This window comes from Stegodyphus dumicola, chromosome X2 (assembly GCF_044657685.1).
Source record: "Stegodyphus dumicola isolate Sdum_Otavi_A_Nest chromosome X2, ASM4465768v1".
NCBI lineage: Eukaryota > Metazoa > Arthropoda > Arachnida > Araneae > Eresidae > Stegodyphus > Stegodyphus dumicola.
Genome location: NC_140781.1, coordinates 119,634,307 through 119,649,467, shown reverse-complemented (window position 1 = coordinate 119,649,467; position 15,161 = coordinate 119,634,307). Strand labels below are relative to the sequence as shown.

Genomic DNA, 15,161 nt, shown 5'->3' with positions numbered 1-15,161 from the left:
CGACTAAACAGGCGGTCACAAGGCAGACGAAGGTCTCGACAGAAGAGCTTCTGGGATGGAGAATAGCTGGTAGTCTTGAGTTTCTTTTCGACCCTGGTATGATTTCGGCAGCTTCCCGAGCTCGATCTTTCGGACAAGGCGTCGACATTTCCAGGCGAGGATCCCTTTTGAGGATGGATAGTCATGCCATCAGATGCTGAAAGCAGCTTATTGTTTTTGAAATCTAAGGAAAAATTGTATTTCCTTAAAAAGTCCAATCCGAGTATGCATGGATCTGTAATATCCGCCACATATGCCGTGTGATGGTAGGCGGCACTTCCAAACGTGATGTTTACGTTTAACTTCCCAGTTATGTCGATCTTGTCACCAGACGCAGTCTGAAGGGTAACACAGGATGGCGTCCAAATAAGTTTATCTTTAAACTGTTCAGCTAAATCTTTCCTAATGATGGTAACATTAGCTCCTGTGTCAATGATCATACTGCAAGGAACTCCATCGATATTCCCATTGATGGACAGTCCGTTATTGTTGCCACTCACTGTATAAATTTTAAGAGCTTTAAAACAAGGTTTTTCACTATCTGGCAACCTCCGTTCCTCAATATGGTCACTAATTTGTTTACTGCGTTGTTGCTGGGAAATGGTCTTATTTTCCGTACTTCGGGGTGTTCTGCAGTTTCTTCGTATGTGGCCTTCAACTCCGCAGTTCCAGCACTTTAGAATTAGTTTCTTTTCACTTCTGTTCCGTCTCAAGCCACTGACTTGTCTGGTAAAATCATCTGCTTTATATTCCGTACCCTGGAATGTTCTGCAATTCCGTCTTAGGTGACCTTCACTACCACATCTCCAACACCTTAGAGCCACTTTCTTCTCGCTCCTACTCCGTATCAAATCTTCGACTTGTCTGGCTAAATCATCTAAACGAGCCATCAGTTGATCCACTGGCTCATGGACTCGCACAGCTCTAACTGTGTAGCGATCTCTACTAGTTGCTTGCTGGGCTGCCTCGAACTTCATGGCGTACAACAGAGCGCTTTTTACATCCTTTACATCTGCCATTCGCAGTGCTTTCTGTATTTCAGGGTCCCGGATGCCATCGATGAAATATTGCAGCGACAGAATTTCCCTCGTTTCTCTCGGGCACTCCGTAAATGCGAGGTGGGACAGCCTTTCAACATCCGTGGCGAGTTCCTGGAGTGATTCGGTGGGCTTCTGTTGACGGGATTTTAATTGAAGCCTGCTGTAGTCCTTTAAACACTTCTCCCCAAAGCGCAACTCCAAGGCGCCGGACAGAGCTTCGAAATCTAACCTTTTGTTTTCGGGAAGAGTCTGAAGGATATCCGCTGCGTCGGCTCTTAGAGAAGCGGCGAGATGACAGGCTTGGGAATCCCATCCATTCGCATCCGCAACGATAGAAAATTGTGTCCTATACACCTGCCAGGAGGTCTTCCCATCATATGTAGATAGTTTCAGAACGGAACGAGCAGGCATCGATAAAAATTTGAAACCTTCAGAATTGTTTCCTACCGTCGCTATGCACTTCTTTAGGCTGTCAACTTCTTTGGCGACGGCAGCAGAAACCCTATCATCAATTTGTTGTTCGACGGCAGAAACTCTCTCTTCTATATGTTCTTTTACAGAAGAAATTCTTTCTTCTACTTGTTCTTTTACCGAAGAAACTCTTTCTTCTATTTGTCCAACTTTAGTTTCAACCGCGTCTATTCTGCCTTCCATAGCCTCAAATTTATTTTCTATTACGCAGGTAATTTCTCTTTTCATTTCGTTCTGACCTGCTTTCATCTCATTTTTAAGAGATTTCATCTCTTCCTTAACGGATTCCTGGCCCAATTTCATTTCTCCTTTAACGGATTCCTGGCCCAACTTCATTTGTTCCTGTGCCGCTTTCATTTCTTCCTTGAGGGATTCCTGGCCCAATTTCATTTCTTCTTTAAATGAGGCAAAGGCTGATATTAAATGCCTTAATTGCTCTTCCATCGCTCTTGTTATTGGCATTCAAATCCCACTTCTGACACCAAAAATTGTTGTGTGCGTACGGGTTCGTTATGAAATAAATGCACAAGTCCGATGAAAAATGAACAAAAATTTATTATTATCACAACAGAAATGCTTAAAATTTCTCAAATTATCATGCAGTATCACAATATCTCACAGTAGTTATCTTTTAACTACTTAAATGTACAATAGAACGTAATTCAAAACAGCTAAAGAACGCTAATCCGCGAATTCGCTATAATCAACAACGGCAGTTTTCTAAACAACAACAAACTAAGTAACTACTACAAACTGAGATGTTTTCCTCCTTTTATAAGATTTTAAAATCACGCGCTAGAATTTTCCAGTTCTTTCTCGAAATCAAAAAGAGATATTTATTTATTTAACGCACGCGCTCTTGTATTTTTAATTTTTCCGGCTTAGCTTTCTTTTAATATTCGTCACGCGCTGCACTGCACGAGAAATAAAACCAATTAATTTATAATTGAACTAATATTAGCTTTTTAAATACCAAATTCGTAACAATACCTATAGTTTACTAGTTTAGAAACTAATATGATTGATGATGGAAAATATAACAAACTGGCAACTATGTACCTAATTGCTTTTCATAAATTGCCGTGCTGTACAATTAGTACACCAGTTAGTGTGTCCCTGTCTGCCGTGAGTATCACTGATTACTTGAACGCTGAATATCTATAGTAGTGTTTAAGGCGTCTTAAGTAATGTTTAGCTTTTTATCTTGCTTACATTCTTCTGCACACTTGGACAACTGAAAACTATACATTAGCGTAAGTTTTTAATAACCACTGAATTTAATACTTTGCTATATAACTACTATTTCTTTAACTTTAGGTAGATTAAAAATCAATAACCAGGATGAGTAAGAAGGAAACAAAAGGTACATTACTAAATTCCATGCAAAGAAAGGATTCTCCAAAACCAAGTACGTCATCCGCTCCCTTCGAATACAGATGAAGGTGAATATAGTCCACAATCTGACAAAAAAAAAAAAAAAAAAAAAAAAAGCTTTGTAAGGCACTATATCGCAGACTATTTGAAATATGGTTTTGTCCTTTGGCCACAATAAAAAAAAATTGTCCAGAACCTGAATGTGTTGTTTGTAGAGATGATTTTTTTCCAACGAAAGCATTATTATGAATTCCGATTATTTCAGTTGTTGCCACTTGAGGATGAGAAGAGGTTGACAACTGGTTCTTCAGGTATGGTAGATAAGGGATCCTCATTTGCTAGTCCAGGGATCGTCACTGATCCATTTTTATATTCAAGGGTTTTTGTGATTATTTTTTTGTAATATTGTGTGATTTTTCTCAAAAGTTTATTTACTTACAGTATATGATAATTATACTGATATGTAATAATTACAATATTTACTTATCTTTATATTTAAATATTAGTATAGGCAAATGGTAATAAGAATATTACATTTAACTTATGTAGTAATTCTTGAATACCTTGTGGCCCACCAGTGGCCGAGCAGTAAAGTCGCTGAACACTGGTAGTTTGGTCCGAGGTTCGAATCCCATGAACGGGCTGGCTGCATGGGCGTTTTTGTGGTTTTCCCTATGTGTAACGTGTATACGAGTCAGTTTAGAAAGTCCTCCACAAAGGCATCCCTCCCCGTAGGCAGATAGCCCTAGTGTGCTTTACCATAATTAAATACACCACACATCACACCTTGAATACCTTGTAAAGTTTTTTGTGCGGAGGGAGTGGGGGAGGGAACCACCGGTCTGTGAAATTTTTTCGTAAGTTTTATCGGTCCACAGACCAAAAAGTTTGAGAAACACTGCTTTAGAGCATCTTGAAGGTGTGTTCCTAATTGCAAACAATCTTATACTCAGTATGCATCTGTCAGTCTAAATGCACCATGAAAATATCAGTCAGAAGGAAGGCATCATTCTTCAGTTCGTTGTCTCGTTTCAAAATTCTTTCATTAAAAACTGCTGATGATCCACCCCTTTGTATAACAGTTTTGCAATTGTTTCATAATTCAATAAAAAATTCTTTTGTAACATCTTTATTGCATTTAATGGTGTTCTGATTGTAATTAATGAGGAATTGCCTAACTTTTTTAATCCAAACGAGCATATATTCAATGATGATCATGTTAAAGTCCCAATTAGTATGTATTGTTATATACACTTAACAATGTTTATCTTTCTATTGATGTAGTTTTGAGAAGTATTTGCATGTCAGTGTTAGAAGAGCATGTTTCTTCTATTTTTGCCTCATATATTTAAAAAATTCTTTTACAGATTTAAGCACATTAGCTAATGTAGTGACTTCATTAGTTGCTATGAAGCAAGGCCCTGGGGATCAGAGTCACTGCGATATTTCACTAGTCACTGTTAATGGGGATTCCCATAACAGATTGCTATCTAAGGACAGCAGCAATGTTATATCCAAAGCATTTGACACTATGGTTAAGGTAAAATATTTCCTTATTTATTGCATAGTTATTACCTAGTGAATCACATTAATCTTGGAATTATTCATTTGATATACACTGAAGAGCCAAAACAATCTACTTAATAATGCAATGTGCAACCTTTGGCATGCAAAACAGCTCCATCTCACCTTGGCATGGATGTCTTAAGTTCTTCTTCGATGACTGGAGACAGGTTGTACCAAATATCTAAGCAGTAGTCACACAAAGTCGAGGTATTCCAACATGGTGGTGTTTGAGCTCTGAGCTGCCTCTCCATGACATCTCAAATACACTGTATTAGGCTAAGATAAGATATGACAAGTTAGGTGGCCAGGCATTTATTGGAATTCCTCCTTATGCTCCTTGAACAACACTGTTCAAGCCTTGTGACATGGGGCATTATCTTGCTGGAAGATTCCATTTCCATTTGGGAAGTCAGGCACTATGTAAGGGTGTAACTGATCCGCAATTATATTCAGTTAGTCCACAGCTTTTTATGGTTTGTTCTACCACAACTAAGGGTCCCAGAGCTACCCATGAAAACATCTCCCAAAGCATAATGCTGCTACCACAAGTCTGTGTGTGACTTGCTGTTTCGGGGGAAGAAATTGCTTGCCTGGAAGACAGCATACCCTGACATGACCATCGACAGGGTGAATGAGAAATAGTGATCCATCCGACCAGGCAACTGTTTTCCACTTATATCCATGGCCCAGTCTCAATGTTCGTGGTCCCACTGTAGCCATAGTTGACAATGACGCTTGGTCAGTCTGTTTCACGGCAGATTGTGAACAACCTACCAGTCGTGCAGTTTCAGAGATACTCGTTTCAGAGATACTCGTTCCAGAGTCTTTGGGCTGTTACAATCTGCCCTCTATCAAATTCACTTAGATCAGCAGCCTTTCCCATCACTCACAAAAGTAAATGCAAGAATGATTCCTTATCTTCTCCAGCAGCAGTTAAATACCATCTGCAATTAATCACTTGCCCTCTATGTCATTGAAAAATGTGGGGATAGTCTCATAATGTTTGGCTCATCAGTGCATAGTGATACAATAGTTTTTCAGATTAATGTAAAAAAGAAGATTATGTGCATGTCTAGTGTACAAATGAAAAAAAAATCAACATACAGATTAGCACAATTAAATGTGAATATGCAGGTTAATTATTTCATATTTATAAAATTCGCCATGAACGCGGTGTTATGTATTGAGAACAAACCCACACATGTTTGAAATTGATTCTAAGTTAATATATCTGGTATATTAAACAAAACAGCATTAAAACTTCATCAAAGCATTCCAGTGTTAAACTAAAGTCATAACGTTCAATTTTTGAACGCCGAAATTATTGATGATACTAACACACTCCTTAGTTTAGATTTCTTCAAAGCTTCTGATATTTTCCTTTGCCATTTTATCAGTGGCATAGTATCTATTCTATTACTGTTGGAGATACAGAAAAACTTGTTCCAGCCATATGTCTATCCTTCTGACCAGGCGTTCTTAATTTTTATTATTCAGCAGCTACAACTTCTACAACATGTTGTAACAGTAATAACGAGGCTTTTATAAAACTGAATTGATTTTCTGGTAAAACTAGAGTTGGAGAAAAATGTTATATTTATTTGCGCTTATTTTTACACTGAATTTCCTTATTTTCCTCCCATTTATGCAACATAAATTAATATCCCTTAATAATCATATCATGTTAATGAAATATTGAAATATCTTTAAAAACCATGCAGATAAATTGCTAGAAAATTTAATGATGTACTCAAAATGTTATAATATGCTAGAACAGTTGGGATTTATTAATAATTATTGCTATTTATTAATAACAATAACTATTGTTATTATTATTTGCTATCACTGACTTCTCATTGTTTAGAAGTGTACATTTATTTTTTATATTTTATTTGTTTTTGTAAGTGAAATATTTTGATGAATGTAGTTTTCATTTGTTTGATTTGGTAATAAATTTCATTATTCATTTACATTATAAAAAGTTTTCATTCTATCAGTGTCATAAAAGGAATTCTGTATTAGCTTCAATTTAAAAATTAAAAATTAATGTTACATATATATAATTTGTTTCCTTTGCTGGGCAAGGCTGACGCTGCCTTTCATCCCTTGAGTGGGTCGATAAAATGAGTACCAAGTGTGCTTGGGGACTAAACAATGGGTGTCCTACAACAAGCTGACCCCTTGTTCAGGGCATATGTTCCCGCACCCCGGGGCCCATGGTCAAGAAAGCAGATTTTGGGGCTCTGCAGGCCTTGGTTCAGTAGGGCTGTTGTTCCACTAGTGTAGTATATATCATTTGTACGGTTAACTGTTACATACACATTACTTGTGGAAACAAATGTTGCATGTATGTCACTTCTTACACACTTATTTGTTCCTGAATTTCTAATGTATGCTTACTTAAACTCTGAATAAGTTTTCTGTTCTGAGTCTAAAGGAGAGTGTGCACCACAATATTTGTTGATTAATGGAAATCTTACTGTGTAAATTACTTAACATTCATTTTTCATAACTTTTATTTCAATATTATAGGTAGCTGGTGGATGTTCTGACCAGTTAGCTTTACATTTAGAACCTGAAAATGATTCATTGTTTGAATTTGATGGTAAGTTTTAAAGTTCCTTTTTGAATTTTAATATGTTTAAATTACTTATATTCCAACATTGTAATATTTAACTTTAGTATATTCTATATTTGTTTTGCTCATTTATATTTCTCTTTCACATTTCTTAAATGATCACTTTTAGAATTTTTTTCCCTTAATGCACTTTTTGGAAATAAATAGCTTAGAATGTGCTTTGTTCCCCCTTGAACTAATTAAAATGGATTGCATTAGGTTGCATTGCTGTTTTTCTGCACAGACAAATGCTTAAAACAGTTTAAGACTTCATGATTATTGCTGAGGAACACCGAAAGAAATTAATACTGTAAAAAAAATTAATTCTGTGAAACTTAAATGAAACTTAAAGAAAATAAATCATTGATACCTTTATAATAGAATTATTGCATGCTAGCAGAATCCCTGGCACATTTATTTTCGCAGTTGCTTTGAAGTCTTCCTGAATTTAAATAAAAATGTGTTTCTATAAGTTGTGAAATAACTAGAGTTTTAATATTAAACTTACTATTCAGTGAAATAACCGGAGCTTTAATATTGAACTTACTATTCAGATATGTGAATGAAATCAAATATTATCCATCCTGAAAGACATCAGCCCCTTGTTTATCACTTTTTTTTTTTTTTTTTTTTTTACTTAACAGATTTATTAATTGAATCTCTCTTTATTTTACATTTAGTAAATTTTTCTTACAGCTTCAGATATATGTGATAACTCACTTTCATTTATATAATTTTGAAAAAAGTTTGACATAAAAAATGCCGCTGTAAAGATTTCAATGTGAGCCATTAAGGAATATGAAAGTTGTTATGGACTTAACTTTTTACACTATGCAACTGATTTTGTGTCGAATAAAGGTAGTTACAGCTGTTGACAGAATTTTCCTTATTAAAGTGGAATTAGACTTTTGTAAACTAGGTTCAGCAAATACACAGGAGTTATTGAAATCACAAGTTCAAGAGTTGAAAGTATTGATACCATTAACATTAGAAAAATAATTGTTTAGTTACAAATTTACTCTAAGAGAAAGTACTCCAAAATGTGAACTGAATTTCAAACATTTTTAGGTAGTGGTTCATAATGCTGAATAACTGAAGCATGGAATGCATACATCTCAGCACAGATCTTGAAACAGAACTGTGCAGATATGTCAAATGAATTGATAATGTGTTGATCTAATTAAGGGCCACTCCCACTAGGGTTTATCTGAGCTAACACAGTTCTATGTGTTGACTAACTCTGCTTTGTCTGCAGATCAGATTTTTCAACTTAAGTGCCCTATGGGAAAAAACTGGTTTTGGAGATGGGTCGGCTATGCCAGTTGTCTTCATTAGCTCAGATAAAACCCAGTGGGAACAGCCCTTTACAGAGAAACATATATATCCTAAATGCTTTGGATATATTTCATCAAAAAAATAAATAAAATCTAAATTTTGTTTTTATGATAGGTAATTTAGAAGCAGAAGATGTGAAAAATAAGCACAACCTTCACCGGGATTCGAACCACGGACCTCTGGAATACGCGCCCAGCGTGCTGACCACTACACTGCGAAGGCATGCTAAGATGGGAGAAATGCATTATATACTCTCCCTTTTAAAGGGCGACTGAGGTTTAGGGGACCCGATCACCAAATTCTGGGTGTGGAGAATCATCATTCACCAACCGTTTAGTTCAGGCACCACTGTAGAGACATTAGGTAATTTAGAAGCAGAAGATGTAAAAAGTGAGCAGCGCCTATGCTGGGACTAGAACCGTGGACGATTGGAATATGTACCCAGCGTGCTGACCACTGCACTTCGAAGGCGGGAGAAATAGCTTATAGTATAATAAAATGTACGTCTATACAAATACAGTCAAAAGTCCTTAATCTGGACCTCAAAGCTACAAACTTTCTGCACATGCGTTTATGCATGCGCATAATACGCATGTGCATATGCATTTACACATGTGCATAATACATTTACGCATGCACGTTTAATGTATAACGGACGGTATAAGCTAAGCTAAAATGATCTAATTATCTATTTCAGTTAATGTTGCAGATTGCGTTGTTCATTAATCTTCTAATTGTACCTGGCTTATTATTTTTTGCAGAATGTTAGAGCAATTTTATAAAAGTAAGCTTGAACTTTCGATTATGTCAAAAAGAATTTCCGATTCTGGAGCTGCCAAAGGATCTATAAAGCGAAAGCATTTTTCGATGTCCATCAAACAAAAAGTGGAATTACTGCAAAACATGGATAAAGGCATATCCTTTGTTTCTCTAACCATTCCGAAATCTGTTTATCAATTTCACGCTGCTCTGCGGTGGGAGGGGGACGCCATGGCGTGCAATGAACTGGAAGTTGATCTGTCAGCACTATCCTTATCTTCAGGGCAGATGTTTTTACTTTATTCGGCTTATAATTCCTTACTAATTGTAGTATTTCATCTCGATGTACTCTCGATGTACTTTGATATGATTTAAATCAAATTCCTCATCATTATAAATATCACGAATACACATCAAATAGTTTTCTGGTTGCAATTTTCTATTTTTGACTATGCATAATGTATGCTTTATTCATTAATTGGTACTGCTCTTCAGTGGTGACATTATAATCGTTATACTCGTATCTCGGTAGCATTAAAATACAGGTTACAAATTTACTTAATTTTTTTTTTTTTTTTCATTTTTATTTGCCAATCTGGAAAACTGAAACTAGGCCATATTTAATGCTTCTGGCCATATCCAATGCTTCTATGTTAATAATCCGAATTGAGTAATCACTGTAACAGTCTTGCTTTTTGTGTTAATTGTTATTTGGTGGGGTTTAAAAGGGGATTTTGTAGAGTCTTAAGAATATTAAATGTTTCTTAAAATTTGGCATTTGATTCTTTATTTTGGCCATTTCAGCATATGAAAATTTCAAATATTTACTCAGCTTTTAAAATAAGAGGAACCTGTATTTAAATTAATTTATTTTGATATGTTATTGTTCTTTATCTTAAATTTTCATTTAATTAAATTCTCAAATTACGTAAGTGTACTGTGTTAGTAATATAATAAATATTTTTCTGATTCCAACTAATATTCCACAGAAATTAAAACCAAATCTACCTTTTTTTTTTTATAGGTCCATTACTTTTAGAGTGTCATGTAGCTTTTCATCTGACAACTCCAAATCCGGGTTCGTCTTACCTCAACGTCCACTATATATGTGAAAGTGGTTCTAGGCTTTTATTTCTTTCAGTGCATTGGGCTAGATCCATACCTGCATTCCAGTTACTTCAGTAAGTTCTTAGATGTTTATCTCAAGTACTTATACAAAAAAACATGTATGCTGTTGACTTAATCCCTTAAAAATTAAATTTATAAAATTTTATCTGCGATTTAGTTGCGTTTTTTTTTTTACTGTAGTTGTATAGATGTAACTGACGTGAACTTTTCCCTTCTAATTTCTTCTATTTCTGCGGTTTTAGATAAATTCTTCTAATCCTTTATTTTGATGGCTTAGATTTTTAGGAAATTCGTCATAGGTAAAAAGAAAAGACCAAACATTTATTGTTATTATTATCTTCTGATCAGATGCATTTTTTATCAATTTAGTTGCAATGTAAATTGACATATTTCTACATCTCCAATTTTAATTAAGCTAGCAGTAGACTTAATATCTCTATATTTATTGTAGACCAGAAGTTCAAGCTGCTTTGGTTAGAAGTTGCTGGAGCGAGTTGTTTACTTTGGGTCTTGCACAGTGCTCTCAAGTTATGTCTGTGAAAACTATTTTTACTGCGATAATAAGTCACTTACAGTCAAGTGTGCAGCAAGGTAAATTCATTTATTTTATCTAATGGGAGCAATATTTTGTTAACTGAACATATTTATAATACATACTTATATATCAATTTATTTTTCGTTTTTATATTTTATTTTATTTATTTTTTCATTTTTGGTGTAAAATACAATGTGTCATCTGTTTCCAGTATAAACACTCTTAATTCATATGTGTTGATAATGACTTTGAAGAAAGCACTTACAAAAATACAACAGAAATTACTAAAATTTATATCAATCTGTAATATTTGCTTTGTAGTATGTGGCTACATCAGTCACATCCTTTTATTTTTCTTTAGATCGTTTATCAGCCTCTCGTGTAAAACAAGTAACTGATCACATATGCAAGCTTCAAGATTTTGTAAATTCCATGTTAAGATTACAGATTGATGAGCATGAATATGCTTATTTAAAAGCTATCGTTCTTTTCAGCCCAGGTAAGCTCATTCAATTAGTTGCTCAAAAAATAAATAAAATATGAATGGAATTTAGTGTTAAGGATATGACATTTTGTTTATAAGCATGAGTAATATAGCTATATATTAATTTCCTTTGCTGATATTTGAGTTACATTTGCTGCAGCAAATATAACTTGGATATTAGCAAGGGAATTATGCTTGCTGCATTTCAACTCATGTTAATGAATAGAAATCATTATTGAAGTATACATTGAATTTTGATGATTGGAAGATATATTATATACATGTATGTGTTACTATTTTTAAACTGCTAGATCCTTATGAATTTTTATTAACTAAATTTCTGCTTACTAATACTTAATTATGTCAGCTGATTACAAGATATGCAGATAATTATATTAAAATGTATATGTTTTAGATCACCCATCTTTGCCCAGTGCAAGGCAAGTAGAAAAGTTCCAAGAAAAAGGATACCAAGAACTTCGATCTTATATTGGCCAAACATTTCCTGAAAATAATGACAGATTTCCGAAATTGCTTTTGAGGTACTTTTTGCATGAAATTTGAATATTAGTTTCTTATTTGTTTTCATGATGGAGTTATTTTTTTATTCTCCTAAATTATTTGTATACTGTATGTGTAACTATGTGTGGAAGGGAGAATCAAGCAGCAGAGTACTAAAGCAAGCTTGCCAGCAGAGTACTAAAATGGCAAAATATATTGAATGTAAAATTAGTTTCCACTGAGTATATATATATATGTAATAATTTTGAAGCATAGCCATGATGGCATAGTGGCAACCTGGGAAGACGAACAGATGACACTGATACAAAAATTAATTAGACGACTTCCCAATCTTTATTTCCACGCATAATAAAATCATCTTGGTAGATATTTATCCAATCATAATGAAATACGACACATTTCTATGATTCCATCATAATGAAATATGATAAATTTCTATGTACGTTGCCTTTTAAAAGAAATGACATAAGCATGTAAGCAAGGTAAAGCAATGCAGTGTTGACAGAGCAGCAGTTAGGGAAAGAAAGAATGATGTAGTTCAGCGGTTCTCAACCTTTTGATCAATGCTTACCATCTAAACAAATATTGAAAAACTTTTATCACCACTACATTTTACAATGATTATTTTGCGAATTCTCAATAGAAATACAGTCAAAAGTCTTTAATCCGGACCTCAAAGCTACAAACTTTCCGAGCATGCGTAAACGCATTATGCGTTTACGAATGTGCATAATACGTTTACGCATGTGCGTTTAATGTATAACGGATGGTATAAGCTAAGTTAAAATTATCTAATTATCTATTTCAGTTAATGTTGCAGATTGCATTGTTTCTTAATCTTCTAATTGGATCCGGCTTATTATTTTTTGCAGACTGTTAGAACAATTTTATAAAAGTAAGCTTGAACTTTCGATTATGTCATAAAGAATTTCCGATTCTGGAGCTGCCAAAGGATCTACAAAGCAAAAGCATGTTTCGATGTCCATCAAACAAAAAGTGGAATTGCTGCAAAAAATGGATAAAGGCATATCCTTTGTTTCTCTAACCATTCCGAAATCTGTTTATCATGCTCTGCCGGGGGGGGGGGGGGTACGGCGCGGCGCGCAGTGAACTGGAAGTTGATCTGTCAGCACTATCCTTATCTTCAGGGCAGATGTTTTTATTTTATTCGGCTTATAATTCCTTACTAAATGTACAGGGGCGTAGCTAGAGGGAGGCAAGGGGGGAATCTGTCCACGGGCGCAGCAACCAAGGGGCGCCAAATTGCTATTAAGAAATTTTAGAATTAAGTGTTTTCCATCTTTGGCAAGCAGAAGGGGCGCGAAATCTTCAGTTGCCCCTGGGCGCTGAAAACCCTAGCTATAACTCTGTAAATGTAGTATTTCATCTCGATGTACTCCGCCTTTGATATGATTTAAATCAAATTCCTCGTCATTATAAATATCCCGAATACCCAAATAGTTTTCTGGTTGCAATTTTCTAATTTCGATTATGCATAATGTATGCTTTACGCATGTGCACGTTGAAAGACATGTTTAATAAAGTAAACAAATAAATATTAAGCTTAATTAACAAATAATATTAAGCTTAACAAATAAATATTAAGCTTTCTTGTAAATTTTGATACCCTTTAGATCATAATTGCTCTTTATTTTATAAATTACGGTTTCATATTTTTAATTTTATTATTTCTGCATGCCATCTTACTAGATTTAAACTGATGATCTATAATCCGGAAAAACCGATAATCCGGAATTGCCAAAGTCCCGACGAGTCCGGATTAAAGACTTTTGACTGTATTAAAAAAAATATTGGGTCATATAAAAAGTCTGCCCTTTTTTGGTACATTTTTGAACAAAAATTTTCTTTACTAAAATTAGTTTTAATCAACTACATATTGATGATTATTATCTATGATCCTTTGCCATTTTTCAGGTAGTTTCAGAATTTCAGCGATGTAGAACTTCTGTGGTTTATCGTCAAAAAACTTGTGCGAGTGATTTTCAGTGGCTCTTCAGTCAGCCAATTTTTTACCATCAAGAGAATTTTGCAGAGACCGAAGAAAATGGTAGCCAGACGGTGCAAGGTTCGGGCTATATGGTGGATGCATGAAAATTCCCCAACCAAGTTCCGTCAATTTGTTCCCAGTCATCAAAGATGTGTGTGACTGTGCATTGTCATGATGGAACATAACTCCCTTTGTTTTGGTCAATTCTGGTCACTCTTTCTGTATTGCTTCGTTCAAACAGTCGAGTTGTGCACAGTACAGTACCCAAAATGATGGTTTCACCAGGTTGCAATTTATATGGCACCCAAAATTGAGCTTCTTTTTGTAACCTGCTCTTTTTAAATGATTCCAAACTGTCATGTGGTTGATGTTTAGTACCTCTGCTATTTCCTGACAGCTTACATGCCAGTCTTGCTCCGCCAGTTGCAAAATTTCATAGACCTTTTTCAGTGACTGGCCGACCAGAGCAAGGTGCATCTTTGATATCGAAATTTTTAGAATGAAATCGAGCAAACCACTCCTGGATCCTTCGTTCACTCACAGCATTCTCACCATACACTTTACAATTCTTGGCATGTTTTTGCTGCCTTTTTACCATTTTTAAAGTAAAAAAGCACCACATAACGTATTTTTTCAGATAATTCGCTCATTTTCAAATCAGTATAACGTTTTACACAAGCAATGAATTAGAAAACTATTTTTACAAACAATGAAAGCTGAATATCACCTTTTAAGCACATGTTCGTTTGAGACAACCAGGTGAGTGTTGTCGGATATATAGGCATCAACACCATCTAGTGGCAAAAAAGCCCGGAGACATTTATATGACCTAATATATATTTTGCCATTTGCACAACTTACTGGCTATTTGTATTAAATATGCACACATAAAAAAATGCTAGATTAAAAATTGGTTACCATTTTAAATATCAAAATTTAAATTCTAATATTCTAATACTTAAATTCTAAAATTTAATGTGAAATTTGGGTCTTTTTAAGAGAGATCAGTTTCTGGTTTTATTTCACTTAGTTTTAACCATAAATTAGAATCCATTTTTAATTTTGTTCTTTATTTATTTTTCAAATATAACATGGAAGAAAATCCTTGTTCACACAAATAGGTTGTGCAAAAACTCAATAAAAATTTAATAGCTTTCTTTGAGATGCCTTTAATATTTTTTTTTTTTTTTTTTTTTTTTTTTGTTCAATCAAAATTTAACAAGTGTGTTATTTTTGAAATCTTCAGTTAGAGTTCGATCACAGAAAATATCTATCAACTGTTC

The 15,161-nt window shown here is 34.5% G+C and overlaps 1 protein-coding gene across 3 annotated transcripts in view; it reads left to right on the top strand.

Annotated features, from left to right (window-relative positions):
• The window catches only part of LOC118187551 (nuclear receptor subfamily 2 group C member 2-like), a 313,745-nt gene that overhangs the window by 286,322 nt on the left and 12,262 nt on the right, over nucleotides 1-15,161 (top strand). For all 3 annotated transcript variants that reach the window (XM_085809580.1, XM_085809578.1, XM_085809581.1), the window contains 6 exons: nucleotides 4,292-4,464; nucleotides 7,023-7,095; nucleotides 10,226-10,382; nucleotides 10,781-10,920; nucleotides 11,226-11,363; nucleotides 11,764-11,890. In XM_085809580.1, the coding sequence (XP_085665706.1) occupies nucleotides 4,292-4,464; nucleotides 7,023-7,095; nucleotides 10,226-10,382; nucleotides 10,781-10,920; nucleotides 11,226-11,363; nucleotides 11,764-11,890 (808 nt within the window). The remainder of the gene's footprint in view (nucleotides 1-4,291; nucleotides 4,465-7,022; nucleotides 7,096-10,225; nucleotides 10,383-10,780; nucleotides 10,921-11,225; nucleotides 11,364-11,763; nucleotides 11,891-15,161) is intronic.